Source organism: Hyaena hyaena, unplaced genomic scaffold, assembly GCF_003009895.1.
Source record: "Hyaena hyaena isolate Hyena2069 unplaced genomic scaffold, ASM300989v1 scaffold_1557, whole genome shotgun sequence".
Taxonomy (NCBI): domain Eukaryota; kingdom Metazoa; phylum Chordata; class Mammalia; order Carnivora; family Hyaenidae; genus Hyaena; species Hyaena hyaena.
In genome coordinates, this window is record NW_024082193.1 from 150,078 (window position 1) to 166,264 (window position 16,187).

Here is a 16,187-nt window from a genome sequence, read left to right on the forward strand (position 1 = left end):
GGAAGACATTAAAATGCTCTCACTTTAGCTGCTTTGATGCTCCCCAGTGCAAGGAGGAGGCCGGGCGGGGATTCACAGGTCTGGGGGCAAATGTTCCCAGGGACTCTGGAACCCCAGAAGGGCCCACAGCTCCGTGTCTGAGCCCCCTGCCCGGCCGCGTGGGCAGGCTCCCCGCTCATCCATTGCGCCAGGCAGGCACTGGCCCCGGAATCTTCCCAACTGTCTCTCAGTAACTCAACATGCTCATTCTGAGGCGCTTCTAATTTTTCACTAAAACAAAGAATTCTGTCTACTATAACCCTGTCCAGGCAGTACTGACAACTTTCTTCTTAGGCTACTCACATATCTCTAAAAAATACTAAACTACGAGTTCAAGGGTAGAAAAAAACCAGCAAAATGTGTGGGGGCCCAGTAAAGAGGATGTAATTCTATCACAGTAATTAAAGGTGAACAAGGGGATAACCAGTCCTAACAAATGAAAGATTTTACATGCGTGTGTGAACATAGATTTTGTACAGAAACATCTGAAATTAGAAAACATGTTGGTACCACCAGGAACATTTTTGTGAACATTTGTCCATGTGAGGCAAAATGCAAATGAAACACAGTGTCCGTGCCCCGCAGGAGTCTTTCAGTTCCTCACGCCCCCACGCCCAAATTCTTTTTTGTTTTTAATTTCTTTCAGTGCAGTTGACACGTGGTGTTCCGCTAGTTCGGGTGGGCACCGGGCAGCTCAGCAAATCTGCGCGTGTCGCTGTGCCCACTGCGGGCGTCCCTGCCACCTGCCAGCGACTGAGCTCTGGAAGCCGGATCTCCAACCCTGAATTCTGCAGTCTGACCCTAACGTAGCACTCACCACCGCAAGTCTGCCTTTGACCCGAGGTCTCCAGGACACGTTTTCCAGCCCCAAACCCTCACGTACCACCACCTCCAGACTCTGGTGTCACCACCATGGTCCTGTCCCCCGAGGAGGGACTGGCTTCAAACCAGGGCACCTCTGAAGCAGCTTCAGGCTCTGGCCGTTGAGGCCATTAGGGTTTCCTTGCTTCAACAGGACTAGGAAGGAAGAGGTAAAGCACGCTTCTCTAGGCCCAGCACCCAGTCTGACAAGCACCCCCAAGAGTTCCGAATGTTCCCTGAAATGCAAGCCGGTCACGTCGGTGGGGGGATTACACCGGGAGCGAGAAGCCCTTTCTGTGTGGCCTTCACACCAGGCAGACCCGGAGGCTCTGTGCCCTGCTCCGGTCGGGCCACAGGTGAGTGGTGGGTCCCGGGAGTGAGCTGTGCCCACCCGTGAGAACCCACTGCAGCAGGCTTCCTCTGGGAAAGATGAAGTAAGATAAATCCTGCAAGGCTTACTGCTCTGAGAAGCTCAAATTCAAGGGCACCTAGCTGGGGTCAAGGTGAGGCACGTCCTTGACAGCATGTCTGTGAACAGCTCCACCTACCCACTCACGTGTCATTACTGCCCGGTGGAACCACAGGGCTCAGGGCTCGGAGGTCACCAAGGCTGCCCGGGCCGGAGGCCGACGACACGGCAAAGGAGCATCTAAGGGGAAGCAGCATAGGAGTGGCCGCCTGGACGTGTGAATGTACACGCGGTGGCTGTCGGTCCCACCGCAGGCACACACGCCAGCCACGGGCCACAGGGGACCGTGCTCGCCTCCCTGTGGGGCTCGTCGTCTCCCCCACACTGTGCCCGGGCTCCCCGTGCAGCCCCCCTCACCCTGACTTTGCAGTAGCTCATCCTTCCTGACGTCCTGAGAGCCAGCAGGAAGAAAAGGAGACAAGGCCAAGTCCGAGGGGATTAAGAGGAAGGTCGTCACCTCCCACACCAGGCCCTGAACAGTGACGGTGGGGAGAGGGGCTGCCGGGGAGCCTTTGCCATCTGCTCAGGGGACACATGGGGAGGACTCAGTACACCCTGTCACGCCGGGCTGCCTGGAAGGTGTCCAGCCCGCCTTCCCTCACCCTGCTTGCCTGAGCTGGGTGGGTGTGTTCTGACCTTCGCCTGGACGGGCCAGGGCCTCGAGCGCCTGGTACCACCGTAACCTCAAGGGTGACCGGTACCCGGGTCCTGCTACTTAAACAAACCCGGGACGGGATACGCAGACGGACAGGGCTGGGACCGTCCTCGGCTCCAAGCCCATCACACATGTATTTCAGACACGGTATGAGGACTTAACACTTCAAACCCTGCTAGGATTACAAAACAGCTTCATCACCAGCTTTGTACCGAGGGTGCAGGGGCTCTGAGGTCTGTGGGTGGAGGTCTGGTGACTAAGGGAACATCTCTCCAGAAGGGCCCACAGAGCACCTCATCTGGAGTGAACTCTGACCAGCGTCGTGAGGCTCTAAAAGGTCTGCTCCTCTGCTGCCTGCCTCCCGCTCCCCCGCAGCCGCACAGGGCCCCAGGGGCCCTGCCTTCTGCGCACCTCTCACAGGGGTCTTCTCAGACCCTCAGTGAAGACTGGGGTGTGGAGGGAGGGAGGGAGACAAGTGTGCATTTGTCCGTGCCCTCCTGGCTGCTGGAGGAAGACGTGTCGTTCTTAATGGGTTAGGAACCCCAAGCAGAGACGGGCAGCCCGACGGAGCAAGGCCACACTTGAGACTTGGGTGGAGCTCCAGCCCAGGGTGCCGCACGCTGCGTATGTATCAAGGCAGCTCAGCTCAACAGGCTGTGTAAGGGCCGACACTGTGCACGCAGAATGCGTCCAACGAGAGGACACCCGGGGTGCCACCTTCGCTGACGCGAGCCCACAGCACTAGGTGTCAGAGTCTGACTCTAGGTAAGTTTACAAACCCTCCTTCATCTTCTGGGTTCTCTGTAGCTGAGCTCAATAAACGGCACTACCTTCTAAATTAAAAGCAATCTCAAATGTACTTGAAATAACGGAGGGAAGGAATTTCCTCTAATCCCAGTAGCGCCGCATCAGCACCAACGCTCAGATGGTTTAGGTGGAGGTGCCGTGTGCCTACACTGGACAAGGCGGGGAGAGGGTGGGACGCTGCTACACGCATGTGGCCGACTGTCCAGGAGCTCCAGGTGGCGGTGGGCAGCAGGGCCAGCCAGGCCGACGGTGCTGACTCACCAGCTGAAAGGGACGCCTGCAACAACTACAAATCTTACGGAGCTGTCCTCTGTCCCCCAGGGTTGGGCACTTCAAACACTGTCGTCACGAACCTCGGCCAACACTGAACCACACAGCAGACCCTTGCCGCTTCTGCCAGAAGGAGAGACTCGGGTTTCCCTTCAACCGCATCCCACAGGAGCAGACGCCACAGCCGCCCACACAGGCAAACCAGGAAAGGCGGCTTTGCTTCACGACACAGACTGGCTGTGCTTTAGGGGGGTAATGCGAGTGATCTGTGAACTCTACATATTTTAGAGTCTGCGAAACACTGAATTAAATTAAAGATATGTTTGTATTTGCAAGGATAACATTGTAAACCTTAGGTCATGTAAGAGTTGTACAGTTTGGTTTTCAAAACTGTAAGGAATTCTGAGTTTAAATACTGATGAGGTTTTCTCTGTATTTAAAACGTACACTACTATGTATTAAACTCAGCTTTCTGCACCAGAATCAGACATTTGTATTACACACCCAAGAAGTAAAGGATTCATTTGATTTCCTAGATCACCCAAAAGGCTCTTATGTGTACAAGCCAAATCCCAGAAAATATCAAAATGCTGCTACTGGTAAAATGCTACTTTCTGCGCTGTTTTTTCATCAGAAGGATGCGTGTACAGGAAACCTTTACAAGAACCTTTCTTTGAGTAAATTATTAAAATTGGGTCTCAACATTAAAAATTTAAAAAAAAAGGGGCGCCTGGGTGGCTTAGCCGGTTAAGCATCCGACTTTCGCTTAGGTCATGATCTCGCGGGTCGTGGGTTCGGGCCCCGCGTCGGGCTCTGTGCTGACGGCCAGCTCGGAGCCTGGAGCCTGTTTCAGCCTGTGACTCCCTCTCTCTCTGACCCTCCGCTGCTCAGGCTGTCTCTCTCTCTCTCTCTCTCTCTCCTAGAAATAAAACATTAAAAAAAATTACTTTAAAAAAAAAAAAAATTGGGTCTCAAACAGATGAACAAACTGATAGAAAAGAAACAAAGTGGCAAGGAGCAGAGACAGATTAGCGCCGAGCTTGGAAATTACTGGTCTCTACTTCGCTGAGCAATGAAATGAGACACTGTCAGCGTACTGACCTGTTTACTTGTAAACACAAAGTGACGCGCGAACACACGTCGGGTGGCCGGCCTTCCGCAGGAGCGCGGCGCCGAGGCGGCACCGTCACGAGCAGCTCGCGGCCGCCGGCCTCTTACCTGGACCCTGATCCCTCCAGTGCGGTCCGCGGCCTGCCCGGCTGTACCCGGAGCTCGTCCTGTGGGAGCCGGATCCCGGCCTCCCCCACCGGCCTGCAGGGACACACGATCAGCACGTTAGGGGGCTGCCACGTGTCTAGCCCCAAATAACACATTTCGTCTACGAGGGCAGCCGGGTGGCACCAGCTCTGACGTCCTTAACTCACAGGGAAGGCCCGAGAGAAGTGCAGACTGGGGGCCACAGCTGGGCTGCGGGGGTGGGAGTGGGACATCCACATTTAAACACGTTCCCCAGGAGATGGTGTGCAGGTGACACAGGAGCAGACCAGCGGGCGCTGAGCCAGATCAGGGGCGCTTTGTTAGGGCTCCGTCCAAGCGGGGTCCCCGCACTTGGTTCTGACTGACCCTGCCTCCCAGGGCCGGCGGCTGGGCTCTGCAGGCTGCCAGCTCGGCTTCTGGACCCCCAGCACTCGGGCTCTGGGTGAGCGGTGGGCCTGGGGCCCCGAGAGCCAGACGAGGTGTGTGTGCCTCCCTCCCAATCCTCCACACACTTAATCACTCTGGAGCTTCCTCTCGTAAATTCCTCAGCTCTGACACCTTCTCCGTGACGAAGTCTGACTCAGTGTCTCCTGCCAACTCAAAGCAGCCTCCGGCCACCACTTGGGAACCCACGGCGCTGTGTGTGCAGGACAGGACGCAAACCAGCCTCAGGCACAGGCAACAGAGAGTGTCTCACACGTGTATTTTGCAAGGAATGAGCTCCTGCTTTGCGGTCAAACCCTGCCTCTCCACAGCTGAAAGGACGAAGCCGAAGGGAGACAGAAGGCCAGGACAAGGCTGGAGTCACTCCTGGGAGTCGGGGGACGAAGTGCCCTGCTCGCTCTCCGGAGGCCCCGCTCCTGCCCCCAGACTCTCCTCTGGGCAGGTCCCGCACGGCACCGACAGGAGCAGGCACATCCCGCCGGGGCTGACAGACCTCACCGCATGAAGCCTCTCAGAGACCAGCAAGGCAGACGCCAAGCCGAGGCCCTGAAGACATCTGCCGGGTCGGAACAGGGGTGAGTTCTCGAATTCCACCAAAGAAAGAAATGGGGCTGCTCGAGTTACAGGCACCGATCCTAACCGATGGAGGACATGAAATAATTTTAAAAAACTCATCAAGAAGCTAATCTATAAGCCATCCAACTTCAGTGATAATCACCCAGTCAACGAGATATAGTGTTTAATCTGTTAAATTAGTTTAAAAAAACGACCGGTAAATGCGGTCAGGGGGCCACAAAATAAACTCTTCATCACTGCTGGTGAAGGTATAAAGTGATAAAAGGCTTTTAGAAAACAAGTTGGCAAGACTGATCTAAAATTTGATTGCAATTTGTTCTATAATATGTACACCATGCTGCTTTATTTCAAGGAAATCATGGACATAAAACGGAAGCCCCTTCAGAGCTCCACAACTGTGCACGGCTGCGTTCTGGGTGCAGGGCTGGGCCGCCGTCTGAGGAGTCGGGACCCAGAAGAGGCAGAGCCGCACAGAAGATCATCACAAGGAGATAAAAGCACAGAAAAATACTGCAAAAAATCATCTGTCTACATCTGCTATCTTTAGGGGACAGAATAGAGATTATTTCTATTTCCTTTTTAACTGTTTTTATTTATATGCTACATGTTTCTAATACACTCTTATCATGAGAAGAAACAACTTTGGTCACACAAAGGCCATGCGAGCAGCAGCTGGCTGCAGGCACCGTGGGGAGGGAGGAGCCCACGATGAGCTCTTGGTCACGGGATAAGCAGAACTCTTCTGACAGAGGCCTTTCCTAAAGGGACCAGAACATAAAAGGCTGGGCGGCACCCTACGGCATGAAGTCTGCATTTTTGCTGATTTCAGCACCAGCGGACGGCATGCCGCATGGTAGGGCCTGGCCCGGCGGCCACGGTGCCCGCGGTGCCCACCTGGCTGAGGAGCGCGCCAGTGCTGCCTGCTGACGATGCGCCGGTTCTCCTTCACGCAAGCCTTGCACACGACCGCCTTCAGCGCGTGGAACTTGGTCAGCCGGGACCTCTGCAGACAGAGCAGACAGCACGAGCGGCGTCAGGCCTGTGCACACACTCTGGAGTCACGACGGCAGTGACAACGGTGTCCGAGAACTCTGGGCAAGCACTTCCTTTGACACTGAAACAAGAGCTTCTCAGAAAACTGACACCCCTGAGGGAGCGCTACATCCTCTCTGGTCTGAGAGTCACTGGCCCACAGTCACTGCCCAAAGGTCTCTGAGCTCTGTGGCGACATCGGGGCCACCACCACGTGCTCCTCCCTAACAAACCTGGGCCTGTCGTCAGAGCGGTGGCGGCTCTCAGGGGCAGACTCGCCCCTCCGTGCCGCTTCATGTACTGCTGACACGCGGCCCCATCTGCCCCAACTTGTTTTAAACCACAGGTGGGAGCCTGTGGTCACCTGGTGTGTGACTGCGGCATCAGACCCGGGGCCACGACGGGGGGCTCACAGGGGGCGGCTGCAGTCGTCCCTGCCCTGCTCCTGCATCTGTTCCCCACACGGTGACAAGTCAGATCTGAGCAGTGCCCTGCCCCACTCCCCGCCGCTGCCTGCACATAATACTGGCTGCTTCTCAGTTCTGAACACCTGAAGCCCTCGGGTGCCCTGGTTTGGTCTGTGTGAGGAACAGAGGCGGGAGCACCTCTCCGAATGTTTTCCATTTGCTGTGACGCTCAGTGTGCATCACCCTCACAGCTGGGGAGTGCTCCCGGGACCCTGTGCTCTCGCGCATACTCGAGGCTATCCCCGCACGCTCCACATGAGCCTGGTGGGGGCCTCACGCGGGGGCCGCTCTGGAACCATGGAGCACTCATACTCACACAGCAGGAAGGCAGCCGATGTCCCCCACTGAACCACAGCCTTCAGGGCACATTTTCAGGTAATACCCAGTCACTATTCCCATTAGGTTATTAGTCACCTCTGGATAAACCTTCCTTCTTCATTCAGAAAGGGTAAAGGAGAGAAAGCGCTTGAAGAGGTGCTGTGTTGGCCTGGCCGGGAGGCTCCTCACCCTCCCTCAGCAGGAGCCTGGGGACTTGAGCCCTGTGGCGGTATTTCGGGACAGGCTAGGCTGCACGCTGGCCCTGAGGCCTCAGGCCTCCCATCCCATGTTCGTGGCTTCCTGGGTCGGAAGAGCAGAGACCTGCACAAGGTACGCAGCATCCATGCTAAGTGTGTAAAACTTCAGACAGGAATGAGTGGCCCCTCCAGTGTGATGTTTCTGAGATGCATGTTTGCTTTCCTCAGTAAAGTGACCACTGGGACAGACAGCACTGACATCTGGCCCAGGACCCTGAGCCTCACGAGGCACCTGAGCACCTGACCGCAAACCTGTTGGCGGTTTCTGAGTGTGAAAACACCGCGGACTCACATTTTGTTCCACTAGGGCCTCCACAGTGTACCCTTTCTCCGACTGCAGGTACTTCTGATGAAAGAGCTTCCCGTCAAACACGTTCCAGGGCATGAAGTCACTGGTCCTCCAGGGGAAGCCGCACGCGCTGTTGACCAAGATCAGAGTGGTAAGGCCGCGGACCAGCAGGGAGCCCAGCTGCACCGCCCGGGGGTCGATGTAGTCAAGCTGTGGGGGCACACAGAGAACGTAAAGAAGGGGTCACACTCGTGGGGAAGCGGACACCTGCCCCTCAGCACTGTGTGCTCGCTCTGCTCACAGCAGAGCCGGTGGCCAGCCACTCTGTGAGCTCTGCTGCTCAGCGGGACGTGACAGGGAGCGGCATCTGTGAGTGCGTGCTCACTCGTGCCCCGACCGTGAACACCTCAGGCATCTGCCCGGGCCTGTGTGTACACTGCCCTCTGGGCCACAACTTGGAACAGCTCCTTGACATGTCAGAGCTGTGGTCCACCAGGAAAATACTGCCAGGTCATTTCCTTCATGTATTCGCCTCTGAAAGCTTCTTTAAAAGTGAAGGCAAAGGACAAGAAGCCAAATGATTATCAGTTGAGATACTGATGGGTTCACTATGTATATTTTTAAATTTTTTAACATTTATTTATTATTGAGAGACAGAAAGAGACAGAGCATGAGTGGGGGAAAGGTAGAGAGAGGGGTAGACACAAATTCGCAGCAGGCTCCAGACTCTGAGCTGTCAGCACAGAGCCCAGCGCGGGGCTTGAACCCATGAACCGTGAGATCCTGACCTGAGCCGAAGTCGGTTACAACTGAGCCCCTCAGGCGCCCTGAGTTCACCGTATTCTTAAAAAAAACACACTCGGTTGTTCTAATTATAGGTGTTAATTATCTCATAGAGTTGGTGAGTAACTTTTCACAAATTAAGATCACATAAATCTAAAATTTTCTTTTTGTTGTCAGACCTACCCTGACATCATACATTCTCACCGCGCTTGGCCAGAGTAGCTGCCATAACGCACTTCAGGTGGGCTCTTGTGTCTGGTGAGAGCCTGCAGCCGCTCACGGTTCTGGGATTCTTGGCTTGTGCCGAATGCATACAAGTGAACTGATACTTAAGCACGTGTCCATGTGGCTTTGCTCCTTGTCAGTGTCTGGTTGGCCTAGCTGCTCCAATTCAACAAGGCTATTTAAAAATTTTTTTAATGTTTTATTTGAGAGAGACAGAGCGTGAGCAGGGTAGGGGCAGAGAGAGGGAGGGAGACACAGAATCCGAAGCAGCTCCAGGCTCCGAGCTGTCAGCACAGAGCCCAGTGTGGGACTCGAACCCATGAACCGTGAGACCATGACCTGAGCTGAAGTCGGCCACTCAACTGAGCCACCCAGGTGCCCCCAACAGTGGCTCTTTTAAGTGTCACTGCATATCCAATAGAGTTCATAAAAACAAAATAAACCATGAAATAAGTCAAGGACGATTCAACTCCTTTATAAGGGTTCACTTCACTTACTGAAATACAAGAAAACTTATCATAATTCTAAGAAAGTTATCATGAACTGTGACTGCCCTAGAGTGAATCTGAGGTTTACTGAAAGTGTATTTGTTGGGCACCTGGGTGGCTCAGTCGGTTAAGTGTCTGACTCTTAATTTCAGCTGAGGTCATGATCTCACGGTTGAAAGACAGATCCCTGCGTGGGGCTCCACGCTGAGTAGGAGTCAAATTCTCTCTCTCCTCCTCCGTCTCTCCCTGGTTTGTGTGCACATGCACTGCGGTCTCTCTCAAAATAAACAAACATTTTTAAAAAAGAAAGTGTATTTGTTGTACAGCACTACAGCACTGTTTTAAACTGTCCTAAAAAGAGCAACCATGGAAGAGGTTTGTGGGGCTGAGGCGCCGCTGATTAATCACAGGTGGAGGTACATTCTACCAGGAGCCATAGGGGTTTGTGGTTTCCTTCAGGGTCAATGTCTTCAATAGATTTAGAACCATTTGAATTCTCTATTTCTTCTTTCAGTCTTCTACATAGATTGTATTTTTTAAGGAATACATTCATTTTACCTAATCTTCCAAATTTACTGGTGTAATGTTGTTCATAATACCCTCTCATTATCTCTTTAGTGCCCACATGCCCTGCAAGGATGCTGTTCCTATGGGCCATTTATGCTTTCTCCTTTCCTATGGTCTATTGACTGCTGCTGTTATGATCTTCCTATCATATTCTTTGGGTTTGATCTGCTCATTTATTGTTTAATGTTTATTTATTTTGAGAGAGAAAATGAGAGTGAGCATGTGTGCACACATGAGCAGGGGAGGGGCAAACAGAGAGGAAGAGAGAGAATCCCAAGCAGTCTCCGCACTGTCAGTGTAGACTCCAATGTGAAGTTTGATCCCACAAACCATGAGATCATGACCTGAAGTGAAATCAAGAGCCAGACGCTCAACTGACTAAACCAGCCAGGTGCCCCTGCTCACTTCTAATTTATAGAGACGTCAACTCACACCATAGGCTCTCAGCCTTCCTTCTTTCCCAACATATTCATTTGACACTGTAAATTTCCTTCTAAGAACAGCTTTGAGCTTTGTCTGCAAACTTCAATATTACTATTTTCACTGTCATTCAGATTATTTCATGCCTACTGTGAGTTTTACTTCCACCCATGAGTTAATCAGAATTATACCACTTAATTTTCAAATAAATGGGAGTTTTAATTTTTGTGTTACTGTTGGTTTCCAGCTCATTTCTACTGTGGTCAGAAAGTAGAGCTATGGCCTCAATGGCTTGAGACTGGCTGGGGTGTTAGGGCCACCACACGGTCAATGTCAGCGGTGCCCACGTGCACTGTGTCCTGCAGGTTGGGGTGCATATCTATATGCTGATGAGGTCAAGCGTGTCCACTGTGTTCTCGTACTCTGCCCCTCAGTGATTTCCCCTCTGCTTGCTCCATCAGCTCTGGACAGGGAGGCGGTAAAGCAGGGCTCAATCAATCAGCTTTTACGTTAGCAGCCAAGACAGTAAAGACTCCAGGCTTTGCTGACCCTGTACAGTCCCTGTTGAACATTCTTTCTTTTCAGAAACAACACTTTAAAAATGTAAAAACCAGGGATGCCTGGGTGGCTCAGTCGGTTAAGCTCACACTCTGTATCTCTCTCTCTCTTTAAATAAACATTTTAAAAAACTTTTTTTTTAATTCTGAGAAATGTAAAAGCCATTCTTAGGCTGCAGGATGGTACAAAAACAGGCTATGGGCTGGATCCGGAACATGGGGCCACAGTTTGCTCAGCTCTGTTCTCAAGGCTGCGCTATGACAGTACTCCTCTCTGCCATTCCGCCAGTCTTCATCTGAAATACTTTTGGAGCTGCTCGTGCTGATTTACGCAGCTAGCGAGTCATGCTGTGCCCCCAGGCTGCCCATCACCAGGGCACAGCCCTTGTCCCAAGTGATTCCCACTGGACACTCTTCCAACACAGCCACAGCGGTTTCTCGCAGTGAGAACACAGCTCATCTCTGACGGTCCTCATTTTCCAGCATCTTGGTGTTCCTCCATCTCAGGTGTGTGTCTGTGAGGCAGCAGATGGTTGGCCTGGGACTTTTATTTTGCCACGACGACAAGATTCACAGGAAGCTGCAAAGGCTGTATGGAGAGTCCCATGGATGCACCCCATTTCCCACGGTGCTAACACCCTACATTCCACAGTGCAGCATCAAGACCAGGAGATGGGCCCTTCCACACACATGCACACGTGAGTGGGGGTGTGCTACGTAGCTTCTGTCACACGAGCAATCTATGCAACCACCACCACAGATACAGAGCTGCTCTGTCACCACAAAGACCTCCCTTGTGCTGAGCCTCTGGTGGTCCCACTTGCCCTGCCCCACCCGCCATTTCTCTGACTACCATGTTCTGAGAGTGTGGCCATGCGGCTGTGGCTTCCTCATTCAGCACGATGCACTGAGATCCGCTCATGCTGTTGTGTGTGTGAGGTCTTCCCTTTTACAGCTGGCCCTACCCCACCGTGGGGATGGGCCAATGGGTTTAAGCGCTCACCTAAAGACACTTCTCGTTTCTGGCTCTTGCTGCCATACATGCAGCTGCTGCGAATGCTCACATCCAGGTTTTGTGTGAGCAGAAGTCTTCCTTTCTGTGGGACGAGCGTCTAGGAACAGTTGAGGCATGTGGTAAGTGCACGCTTAGCTCTTCAGGGAACTGACCAACTTCTCCCAAGCGCTCCCACCCCACACAGTGCACTGGCGTGGAAGCAGCCCACGTGTGCCAGCCTTTGCCATCATCACTGCGTGTAGTCTGGCTGTTCTGATACATACCCAGTGGCCCCTCACTGTGGCTTTAAAGATGTTGAAAAACTTTTCACTGCTTGATATTTCACACACCCAAGTATCTTTTTAAATGATATTTTGTGTCTATTTGTGTCTTTTGTCTACTTTCTAAGTGTGCTGTTTTTACTGCTAAGTTCAGAATCCCCTCTTATTTCCTACTTACAAGACCTCTGTCAGACCACACGTCGACAAATATTTTCTCCCAGTCAGTAGCTTGTTGTTTCCTCATCTTTACAGAAGAAAACAGTTTTTTTTTTTTTAATATTTTATTTATTTCTAGGAGAGAGAGAGGGGGAGAGAGAGAGAGAGACAGCGTGAGCAGGGGAGGGTCAGAGAGAGAGGGAGTCACAGACTGAAACAGGCTCCAGGCTCCGAGCTGGCAGTCAGCACAGAGCCCGACGCGGGGCTCAAACCCACAAACCGCGAGATCATGACCTAAGCGAAAGTCGGAAAGTCGGACGCTTAACCGACTAAGCCACCCAGGCGCCCCAAAGAAGAAAACAGTTTTTAATTCTGATGAGGTCCAACTTATTTTTTTCTTTTATGGATCAAGCTTTGGATGTGAAACCTAAGAACTCTGTACCAAGCCCTAGATCCCGAAGGTTTCCTGTTTCCCCGAAAGTTTTACAGTGCTACACTTTGCACTTAGCTCGGTGCTCCAGTTGAGTTCACCTCTTCGGCATGAACGGTTAGGTTAAGGTCACGACTCCACTGTCTATGGCTGTCCAGCTGCTCCAGCACCACATGTTGTTGACAAGACCTTTGCGCTTTGCTAAAATCCAGTGGCAGGACCTTTGTGGTTCTGCTTCTCGGTTCTCTGCTCGGTTCCACGGACATATGTGTCGATCCTCCAAACCATCCAGGCTGTCTTGATCAGTGTGGTTACATAACAAGCTATATCCTCAGCTATGTTAAGCTATATTCCTCTCACTTTTATTTTTCTTTTTCAAAACTGTTTTGTCTATATTTTAGTTCCTTTGCTCTTCCATATAAAGTTGAGAGTGATCTTGTCATATCAATGACAACAACAAAAAAAACCCTTGCTGGGACTTTGCTAGAAAAAGTCCATCAATTTGGAAAATTGAGCTCTCCACTGTGCAGAGCCTCACTGTCCATGAGCATGGTATGTCTCTATGAACTTGGGTTTCCTTCAACTTATTCCACCAGCATTTTCTAATTCTCAGCACATAAAAATTTTTTAATGTCGATCTTCAGCCAGAGATCTTGCTGAACTTGCACTAGTTCTAGGAGTTTTTTGGTAGATTCCTTGGGATTCTCTATGTAGAGAATCATGTCAGCTGCAAAATGGGATGGTTTTTTCTCCCTTAGTGATCTTCATGTAGTGACATGTCCAGCCTCAGGGCACAGGCCCCAAGTACCAGTTCTGAGCTCGAGAGGGACGATGTGAGCAGACATCCTGGCCTCATTCCCTGCCACAGGGGGACGCGTGCAGCCCTTCCATGGGATGCGTGACATAGCTGCAGGAGACTTTGTAGATATTCTTTTTTTTTTTTTTTTAATGTTTTATTTATTTGAGAGAGAGAGAGCATGAGAAGGGGAGGGTCAGAGAGAGAGAGGGAGACACAGAATCCAAAACAGGCTCTGAGCTAGCTGTCAGCACAGAGCCCGACGTGGGGCCCGAACCCACAAACCGTGAGATCATGACCCAAGCCGAAGTCGGACGCTTAACCGACTGAGCCACTCAGGCACCCCTGTAGATATTTCTTCACTGAGGTGAAGAAGGTCCCTCTCTATGCTTACTCTGAATACCTGATGTGATCGTGTTATTTTTCTTTATTAGCATATTAGAGAATTGCAGAGAGTGATTTTTGAATTCTGAATCAGCCATGCCTCCCTGCAATAAACAACCCCGCTTGGTCATGTGTGATTCTTTTTACACATTGCTTGACTTGATTTGCTAACATCTTGTTACGGATCTATCTGTGTTCTCTACTCACGAGAGACACTGGCCTCAAGTGTTCCCTTTTTGTAAATCATTTATCTGGGCATGGTATCAGGGCAATACTGGTCTTGCTAGAAAGTATTCCATCTCCTTGTATTTTGTGGAAGATAATGGGTAGACTAGCATTGATCTTTTGAACATGGATAAATGATCCAGTGAAAACAACTGGGTTATAGATGTATTTTGGAGACAGTTTCAGAAACTATAAATGTGGTTTCCTTAACAATTATATGGCTGTCTAAGCTGTTAATAATGAGTAGATTGCAGTCATTTATGTTTTGGGGAGATCTAGTCTGTTAAATCTAAGCGGCTCAACTTGTGTGTGTATAAAGTTGCCTGTAGCATTCCCTTAACCCTTTTGCTCTCGGCAGGGTCTGTGGTGACACATCGTTTACTCCTGACTGTGACAAATTATATTTTCTCCCTTCTTTTCTCTTTTTCTTTATTTATTTCTGAGAGAGAGAGAGAGAGAGAGAGAGAGCGTGAGCAGGGGAAGGTCTGAGGGAGAGGGAGATACAGTATCTGAAGCAGGCTCCAGGCTCTGAGCTGTCAGCACAGAGCCCAGAGCCCGATGCAGGGCGTGAACTCACGAACCATGAGATCATAACCTAAGCCGAAGCCGGACACTCAACCGACTGAACCCCCCAGGCGCCCCTTCTCCTTTCTTACCAGGCAGATACTCAGGAGCAAAAGTGGTTCCCAAATGCTGGGCTGACCTTCCTAGACTTCTGTTTCCCACAGTCTTGATTCAGTAATTCTTTATGACCCTTTGAGCCATCTGACACTTTATTATTTTTAAAAAATATTTTGTTATGTTTTCTATTTGTCTTCACCAGGAAAACCCATCCAAACACCCTCAGGATGTACCCCCCACTCCTGAAGGCAGCGCTGCACTTTTGGTGTCCACAGCCAGGGTTCTCGTTTTCACACCATAAATGCTGTTGGCAGCCTGATGAAACCGATGGGTTCTTTCTCAGAATAACATTAAATGCATACAATAAAATACATAGCTTTATAAAACAATTAGTTATAATGAACTACAGTTTTCAAAATAACAAATTTATAGTAATTTTCCTACTTCTTTGTATATACTTTAAAAGATAAAAGAAGGGTGCCTGGGTGGCTCAGTCAGTTAAATGTCTGACTTCGGCTCAGGTCATGATCTTGCGGTTTGTGGGTTCAAGCCCCGCATCAGGTTCTGTGCTGGCAGCTCAGAGCCTGGAGCCTGTTTCAGATTCTGTGTCTCCCTCTCTCTCTGCCCCTCCCCCCACTTATGCTCTGTTTCTGTCTCAAAAATAAATACTATAAAAAAATCTTTTAAGAAATAAAAGATAAAAGACAACAGCAGGTGTAAGAATCGTAATTCTGAGAAAATGAGGACAGGAAATAATGTACGAATTTTTCCAACTGTAATTTAATGTGGGCTCTTCTGTGATTTCTCTTGGTGACAAAGCCACAGTCACCAAGATTTGTGATTATGATTTGTTGACTACAAATTATTACTATTATTACGATGCTATTATTATTATGATTTGTTGTCTACATCAAAAAGGAAATGATGGATTTGTTATAAATTGGTGAAAATAAAGATGCATTTCTTTTTCCTGCTCCAGTTCATAGGCTCTCACTTAAAGAATCCTCAAAATTATATCACATGTGCGACAACCATTCTGGGTCTGACAAAAATAAACACATACTGCGGCAGGTGAGTACTTTAAATAGATGCCCGGAATCCTGAGACCAGCATTTGCTCTACTTGTATAGTTGTAATCTTTGCTGGAGGGTTTGCAAAGTGTGTTAATTGAGGATAATTCCACCAAAAGACATGGGCATTTCTGGAACTTCTATTACACTTTTAATTACCAGGCACTAAAACTCTAAACCAAGAAAAGCACATCAAACCAGGAATAAGGTCGTAGTCTTAAAGGGCTAGATATGTTGATAATTTCATTTCTCAAACATAATCATTTCCCTTTTGATCCCAGCCTTCTCAGGGCTTCCCTGCTACCCAGAAAGGGCCACGCCTCTCTGGGACACGCGGGGTCAGGAAACACCACCTAAGCCACCGACGGGTGGCACACACAGCAGGCTGTGCTGAAGCAGGAAACCTCATTTTCCTTCCTAGGGTGCCCGAGCCCCTGTGCCTGCACTCA

General features: G+C 50.4%; 1 protein-coding gene across 7 annotated transcripts in view; it reads right to left on the minus strand.

The window, feature by feature from the left end:
* FAM120B (family with sequence similarity 120B) overlaps positions 1-16,187 on the minus strand; it is an 86,630-nt gene that overhangs the window by 14,501 nt on the left and 55,942 nt on the right. For 2 of the 7 annotated variants that reach the window (XM_039224211.1, XM_039224207.1), the window contains exons 7-9: positions 7,745-7,951; positions 6,273-6,381; positions 4,320-4,412 (exon numbers count right to left, since the gene is read on the minus strand). In XM_039224211.1, coding sequence (XP_039080142.1) covers positions 4,320-4,412; positions 6,273-6,381; positions 7,745-7,951 — 409 coding nt within the window. Of the gene's footprint in view, positions 1-922; positions 1,057-4,319; positions 4,413-5,411; positions 6,382-7,744; positions 7,952-16,187 lie in introns of those variants that run through there. The other 5 variants (XM_039224212.1, XM_039224210.1, XR_005526924.1 and 2 more) reach the window with 4 other exon arrangements.